Genomic DNA, 8,178 nt, shown 5'->3' with positions numbered 1-8,178 from the left:
CGCGCCGCCTTCCTGCTGGGCGGCGCCGGGGTGTACGCGGTGGCCGCCTTGGTGTACCGGGCGCTGGGGCTCCCCGACTTCGCCCGGCCTCTGGGCAAGTTCCGCGAGCTGAGCGAGGTCTGCGCGCCGCTCTCCTTCCTCGAGTGCGGCTCCGACGAGCTCTTCGTGGGCCGCGCCGGGTACCTGTGTGCCGCCCTGGTGCTGAAGCAGCGGCTCGGCATGGAGGTAAGGTATCCCCGGCTCCCCCCGTGCCGCCGCCTTGGGAGCTGCCCTCCTCCTGGGGCAGGCGCTTGTCGGTCACCCGTGCCACAAAGGAGAGGTGGGCAGGTGCCGAGGGATCTGCCGGGGGGCTCTTCGAGAGCGCGTCCCTAAAGTAACGTGGGTCGGAAAGCAGGTAAAGCAGGACAGGGGACCTTATTGTTACTCCAAGTGGTGCAAGGGAGACGGTGTTCAAAGGCACGTGTGCTTACTGACCCCAGCGCTCAGCACAGGCTTTTGGAAATCCGACCCTGCCTTGTGGTGCTTTTGGTGAATGGGAGCTGCGTGGGTAAGGCTTGCTTATGGTTCAGCTCGCTGCTGATTTCGGGAGTCGGGACTTTACCCTCGGACATTGCCATTGGCAGCGCTTGGCGTTCCGAGCTTCCACTGAGTACGGTCCAGTAGCTAACCCTGCTGTTAGCTGTGTTTGTTACCGTGCAGTCAGTGCGGTGTCAGTGCAGGCACTCAGTAGATCTTCCTTCCTGTCCTCCTGTCGGGTCCAATCTGCATCCCCTCAATTCGTCACTGATTGGCAAGTTCGTGTGCTTATGGCATTTTTATTTCCTCCTGCGAGAGTAAGCAGTTGTTACAAGTAAATAAATGCTGCAGGAAGGAGCTGTTCTGCCCCCTCCAGTAACAGGCATTGAGATGGGAGTCCGAGGAAATTCATTTAATGGAGGACTGCAGGGACTCCAGGGGATCAGAGGGGATTGTTAAGTCAGCATCGTGGATTTTTTTATTGCCTTGAACAGAAATTCTTATAGCGCTAAGCATTTAAAGGGGCCTGGCATTCATGATAAAAGGATTCTGTCTGAAGGCTCTTAAAGATAGGATGAGTTACGTTATTCCTAAACATAACATATCCGTACTTTTCATTCAGAGAGCGTTTTCTGTGAAAGTTCTGCAGAGGCAGCAGTACCAGTTCTAGGGGATGGTTCTTTGCAGAGGTATCGGCTATCTTGGCAGTTGGGGTCACACTGAGGGAGTCCGTGCTTCTGGTTGTACACTGACATAGCAGCTGTATGAAACAACACCCTGAGCTCTACTACTTCAGTTATTTCCTCCCTCCTGCTGGTCTTGCATCCTTGACAGCAATCTCTGAGCAGTCTCTGCAGTTTAGAGAGTGCAATCTCCTGATGTCCTTTGACAAGCAATGCAAAGAAGGGGAAAGCTTTCCCTGTTTCCTTGCTTGCTGAAAAAGCATACTTTACACAGCTGTCAAGAGTTAAAACTCCCAACAGGTGAGCACAGGTGTGCACATATTGTGGAATTCCTCCAGCAGGTGAGTTGAGGACAGTCATAGGGATCTGTTATGCCACAGTCACAGTAAGACATATTCTGTGTCCTCTTGCTGATGTTTCAATCAGTCCTTCTGTAGCATTATTAATTCTGTCACCACTGAATGTCACTGCAATTTTAAAGGTGCAGGGAAAGAAAGAAATCAAAATATTTAAAATTGTTAAGTATTAAGACTTTTAAAATAATTTTAATAAAAATTAAAACCTTTAATTAAAATGCTTTGCTCCTTACGAGAGCGCAGTGATCACGGTCTGTAGTCTGTGTACTCACGCATTAGCAAAATTCAGATTGCTGATAAAAGTTTCCATCCTCGTACAGAATTATTTTAATTAGTTCATTGCCAGAGCGGATCCTGCATCTTTTTACAAATGAGGAGAGGGATGCCCAGAGAGAGTGCACGTAATGTTATTACCCAAGGTCAAATGGAAAGCCAGGTACATCCCAGAATAGAAACAACTCCTTGTGATTCTAACCGCTGGAAAACGCTACCTCCTGTAATTTGATTGTGCACGGCCTCACATGGCTCATTGCAGCATGTTTTCTTGTTGCACGCATTCTTTGGATGCTGCTGTGCAAACATTTCCAGCACAAAGAGAAGTCCATTCCTTACACTAAAATATGGCCACTGCTGCTCGTGTGGTTGTTTATTCCTCTGAATAAGTTAAATTGTAAAATATGTACAAGAAATCAATTATACTTGAAGGAATCTGCCATTGATGACGTGGGCTTGGTTTTTCCAGGCAGCAGAGGAAGGGGACCACTCTATTTCAGTAAATACCAGTTTAGCTCAGCTGCTTTGGTCCTAGCTAAACAGCCTCAGTTTTTTAAAGCTTCGCATGTTCTTCAGGAAGTTAGTTGACTGTCCTGAAAGATCCATTCAGTTGAACAACTTTGGCCTCATGTGAAGAAAGCATTTGTATTCTGCTGGTTTTCAGAGTTTTAGGCTAATACAGCATTTTTTCCTGATGAATTAATTGGGAATTTTTGCATGAGTAAGGATTACTTAAACAGGCAAGAATTAACAGTCTGACCTTCTTGATGCACAGTGACTCTATGCATGTAAAGTGTTTTTGCAGAAACAATATTATCATTTGTACAGGGTACACACAGATAAGGTGCATGTACCTGAGTAGTCTTTAATCCATGTGTTTTCACTGTTTTCTGCTCTTGCTTCTTCAGGTTATTCTTTCTGATGCTGCTAGCCTTGCCTTATTATGTATTTTGGAGGGAATCCATCAGTTCTGCTTTTGTGCAAACAGTAGTAAGAAACCACTGAAGTGGTGGTCTTGCCCCTCTGTTTAGATGGTGTTTTATCATCTGCTGATGTTATCACAGTGATGTTTCTGTCCCATTTCATGGTTGATGGAGCATGGTGTGCCTCAGTATTTGCACTTCCTTCTGGCAATGTCACTGTCAGGTGATGGGGGAAAAGGTGCAGAAGTTCAAGTGGCTTCTTGCATCACCATCTGCTGGGATGCTGCGACCTTTCAGCACAACTCAGGTTTTCTTTTAACGACTGGCTTGACTGATTTCCACCAGCTCTAGTCTGCAGCAAAAAAGACAGCAGCCAATAGCAGTATACCTTCTAAGAGGCACAACAGCATTCTACGTGACTGCCTGGTGCTTCATTCAAAGGACAGGAGTTTCTAAAGACATTGGAGACATTGTAAGAGATGGTTGCCTGCAGTTTCGGTGGTGAACTGCTTGAACCACCAGGCTTTGTCAGCAGTGTGGCCAAGCCCATTCCCTCAGGGTCTGAGCCACTAGGGTCATTCCTGGAAGCCCATGTGTTTGGTCCATTTTTTCCAGCTCTTAGAAAAAAAATAGAAAAAAACAAGAGGAAGGAACTTACTGATGAACATGTTCAGAGGGATTGAACAGTGCCCATATGTGGACAGGCTGAGAGAGCTGGGTCTGTTCAGCCTGGATATGAGAAGGCTCTGGAAACAGCTCATTGTGGCCTTTCAGAATCTAAAGGAGGGCTATAAGAATGAAGGGAATGGACTCTTTAGCAGAGTTTGTTGTGATAGGACAAGGGGAAATGGCTTTAAACGAAAAGAGGGGGAGATTTAGACTGGATGTAAGTTTTTTACAGTAAGAATGATGAGGCACTGGCACAGGTTGTCCAGAGAGGCAGTGGATGCCCCATCCCTGGAGACACGGTCAGATGGATGGGGCTCTGAGCAACCTGATGTAGCTGTAGGTGTCCCTGTTCACTGTGGGGGAGTTGAACCAGGCAACCTTTAAGAGTCCTTTCCAACTCAAACAATTCTATGATTCGATGTTCCTTTGGGACTTTCTAAAGTGGAAGTTTCTTCATGCTGAACACAGTGTTTATGAAAGGCAGTTGATGGATTGGTCTTAGAAAGGGAGCTCTGCAGAATACGCGCTGAAGGGATGCTCTTCCGAGTACTGTTGTGCAAGATCCCATGCTGGGCTTTTATTCCAATCTGCACCTCAATTGCAGAAGAGTTGTTCTTAAAGGTGAGATTTCATTCTTTCTCTATGTTAAAGTCCTTTCTCTCATGTGGAAGAATTTGCCAGTTCATCTGAAGTGCTGTGGCATTTGTAATGTCAAACGCACAAACTGTGGTGCTAGCTGGAGCTCTACTGATTTCATTATTTCATTTTACACAGGCCACTACACAGGCAGGATGTCAGTTTTGCCACAGAGAATTTAAATGAGATACGAGGAAAGATTAAAAAAAAAAAAAAAGGTTTTACTTTCTAGCCTGCTTCTTTTAAATGTACATCCTTCTATTTATGGTTCCTCAAGCCACACAGGACAGATTTTGCATTAATTTGCTTAAATTGATGAATTTAAGCTGGGAGTTGACATGGGAGTTTTCTAAAGCAAAGAGCGAATCAAAGGGAATTATTTAAATCTGGATTTGTTTAGTAAGCATTCTCAAATAGTTTGGGTCTCCATTTCAGAATTTCTCTATCTTTCTTCAGCAGGGCAACATGAGTCTTTATTTTAAACTCAAAATCTGAGTCTGGGCCATTGTGATAATGGCCACCTGGATCCAGCTCAGCATGGTGGAAGCTGAATGTCCAATTGTAGAGATAAAGCAGAGAAACTAATTTTGAAAGTGTTGAATTTCAACAGTTTTGTTTTACTGGCAGTAAAAGCACAGTAGTACAGAGCTTACAGGAAGGATCCTGCCAGGACTGCAGATTTGATTGACACAATTTTAACGGTGCATATACATTTTCTGTTTAGCTGCAGAAATATGGCTTTTGACAGCTTATAGCTTAAGAGTGGTAGTAATCTGCCATCATCTTCTAAAAAGAGCTTTATACAAAAGCAGTCAGATATGCCTTTACTTTTTCACGGTGTTGGAAAAAATGTTTGCCAGTTCAGCATCATCTTCTTTGCTGAAATACCAACCCAATACTGACATTCCAATGTTTGTTTAATATAAACAAAAGGTTCTTATTCAGAGTAGTCTCTTATAGCCAGAATAGATCCCCGCTTTCCCATCTTCCTCCTAATGTCTTTACATTTCACATACAGTGAGTTCACTTCTAAACCTTCTGTTCCATCATCAGCCTCATCATAACAAGGAACAATTTTTAGGTCGCCCTTTGGAGTCTGTCGGTGCCTCTCTTTGGCCTGCTGAAAGCGAAGGTGTTGTTGAATGCTGAGTGTCTTTGTTTTCTGTAGTGCAGAGCGTACTGCCTCTGCTGTGCTCCTGGCGTGAAGAATGGGATCTGAGGAACAATACACAGGCAGTGGAATGAGGGCATTTTGGTGGAAAAGATGCTTAGTCTGTTCTGTGGCCCTACTGAACCTCTGGAAGCATCTCCAGCCACCTGAACATTTGAACCTGAAAAAAGAAGCAGCTCTCTAGCAGAGTGCAGGAGTGCAAGTTGGTGGTCTCGAAGCATGACTTACTGATGACCAGTCTGGTGGCACAGTGCAACCTGTCTCAGCTGGTCTGGTGGTTGGTGACCCTGCACGTAGCAGGGGAGTTGAAACTAGATGATCATTGTGGGCCTTTTCAACCCAGGCCATTCTATGATTCTAAGCAAAAACAACTTTCTCAAGCTTACTGCCTTGGATTTTTCAAATTTTTGTTTGTATTTCATACCTATGTCATATATACTACTTAAAATTCTGTGTTTCCACAAACTAACTATGTTTTTTTTATTTATGTTTACCTCCATGAAAAAGGCTGATAGTGATTTTTTATTTTGCATTGTTCTTGCAAAGGACTAAGAGCCTCAGTTAACTCCATGAGTGAGGTATCAAGCAACACTGAATGACAAAGAAGAAAGAGAGGATGTGTACAGAGAAGAGCACCAAAGCTGGTGAAGGAACTAGAGAACAAGAGCTATGGGGAACAGCTGGTGTAATAGGGGTTGTTCAGTGTGGAGGAGGATAAGGGGAGAGCTTATCACTCCCTACGATTACCTAAAAGGAGGCTGCAGCAACAGGATGTTGATCTGTTTTCTCCAGTGACAAGTGATTAGATGTGAGAAAATGGCCTCTGGTTGCACCAGTAGAGGTTTAGATTGGGCACTGGGAAGAATTTCTTCATGGAAAGCGTGAGGTTGGGTATTGGAGGAGGTTGCCTAGGGAGTTGGTAGTCACCATCCTTGGATGTTATTTAAGAGACGTGTACATTTAGGTACCCAGTTTAATGAGAGACTTAGCAGTGTTAGGCTGATGGTTGGACTTGATGGTCTTGACATTCTTTTTCAACCTAAATGATTCTCTGACTCTGTATGGTGCAATACAGGGATGCAGGGAAACAGTAGATGCATGGGAAAAATGTTTGACAAAGGCTGAGCAGAGAGCAGAAGAAAGAGTCAATTTAAAAATAAAATTAAAAAAAAAAGAGGAATAAAATAATGGCAAAAAAAAAAGTGAAAACTGAAGTCTGTGTAGGCATAGCAGAATTTGAAAATGAATGAAAATAGCAAGAAATAGCTTAGTCCTTGGAGCAAGGAAGATTTAAATCTGAAGTGAAAAAAATTAAGTTCTCTGGCAAACTCATGCTGTTTTGACAGCTAATGCACTCAATTTAGAAGAAGGTAAACATACAGCAGAAAAGTAGGGACAAAGAGAGAACAGGGTAAGAAAGAGCTTGAGGACTAAACACTACAGTTGGTTAAAGAAAATTACTGTTTTTGTCTGCATGGATTTTGCTTGTCACTTATCTGTTCCTGTATTCTCTTTGCGTATGCTCGTACTCTTACAGAAGTAGCTGTCATCACATTCAGTGCTTGCAAATTCAGAACACAACGTTATGTCTTATGCTATAATTTCTTTCTCTAAGGATTGGTGGAGATAACTACTTGATGCCTGGAAGCCGATGAGGGCATTTTCATGGACATTCCTGTATTTTGCTTCTAGCACTGAAATTTTCTTACTACATGCATATAATACTTTAAATTACTGCATAACCTAGATGGCAATTCTGTCAGAAAACCTTATTTACAAGACTAAGGAAGTAAAAGTGTGGAAAATTGAGCAGCTAGTGAGAGAAGAAAAGAGCACAGGGCTAACTAGAAGCAGTTCCCAATGAAAAAGTGACATCGTCTTACCTTACAGAGCTGAAATGGATGTATAAAATTAAGCTTTATGCTTCTCAATAGTCATTTAATATACACGTTTAGAACATTAGAGTTGGATGTAAATCCTAGCACAGCTCTCCACCGCATGTAGCAGGACTCATATGTGGAAACCATCCCTTTCTCTACATTAAATCAATAGTCCCTACTTTTCGTTGTTAATTCAGCCAGTCAGTCTTAACATTGACCTGTGGCCCTCTTCAGAGGCTGTGTAAGGATTGCAGAGTAAGTATTGTATGGGTGCTGCTACTTGGCCGGTAAGCTGCTGCCTTCAGCCTTGCCTCCAAGTGGTAGAAGAGCTCTGTAGAAAGGAGCTGGGAGGCAATTAAAATGCTTATGTCCTGTGGGCTTGCTCTCTGCTGTACAGCATTGTGTAAGGCATTTGTTAAAACTGGGATCTTGTTTGTCAGCTAACTTCACTATTCCTCCCGGCCTTTATTTCCTAATCAGAATTCAATATATGCAGTCAGGTCACCATTTTTGATAAGGCAATATGTCAAAATACCTCTTTGTCTGTGTCTGTCACGCAGTTCTTTGACTGCTGACAAGAATGAGATTAAGCACCGTGTGATATTGCATAACCTTTTGTCCACTCCAACAGTTCTCAATGAAAATAGCATCAAAAACAATTACTACTTATCTATGTTGTAGGATTATTTTCAAGTGACAGTGAGCTGCTTTATTTTTTCCAGAAGTAACAAGGAAAATAATTGAAATAGCTATTTCATTTCAGGCAAACATGATCAAGAAGTGTCTTTATAGCAATTCAGGCTGTTGCTGAGTCATTTGGCGTTTCTCAGCTCTGTGTATTTTGATGTCTGAGAGCAGAACCATAAATCTATTTTTGCAACAGTTCAGCTTTCCTGAATTCCTCAGTTTAATGGCTTAATATCTGTTGTGCATTGTGAGTGAGATGGAATGGATGTCAGAACTGAATGACCAAGGAAAAAGAATTGTGCCAGATACATACACCTTCTAGCTGTCCACGGCATTTGGTTATTTTGTGTGGCTTTTTTTTTTCCTCTACAGAATATTTGGTGT

At 43.1% G+C, this 8,178-nt stretch overlaps 1 protein-coding gene across 1 annotated transcript in view; it reads left to right on the top strand.

Moving 5' to 3' along the window:
• The window catches only part of LANCL3 (LanC like 3), a gene marked incomplete at its 5' end in the record, with an annotated part of 29,306 nt that overhangs the window by 242 nt on the left and 20,886 nt on the right, over nt 1-8,178 (top strand). The window contains one exon of the mRNA XM_010725170.1: nt 1-225. This exon is cut by the window's left edge and continues 13 nt beyond it. Within this exon, the coding sequence (XP_010723472.1) occupies nt 1-225 (225 nt within the window). The remainder of the gene's footprint in view (nt 226-8,178) is intronic.

The sequence above is a fragment of the Meleagris gallopavo genome, chromosome 1, assembly GCF_000146605.3.
Source record: "Meleagris gallopavo isolate NT-WF06-2002-E0010 breed Aviagen turkey brand Nicholas breeding stock chromosome 1, Turkey_5.1, whole genome shotgun sequence".
NCBI lineage: Eukaryota > Metazoa > Chordata > Aves > Galliformes > Phasianidae > Meleagris > Meleagris gallopavo.
The sequence above is the reverse complement of the archived record's forward strand: the minus strand, read 5'-3'. Positions and strand labels throughout refer to the sequence as shown.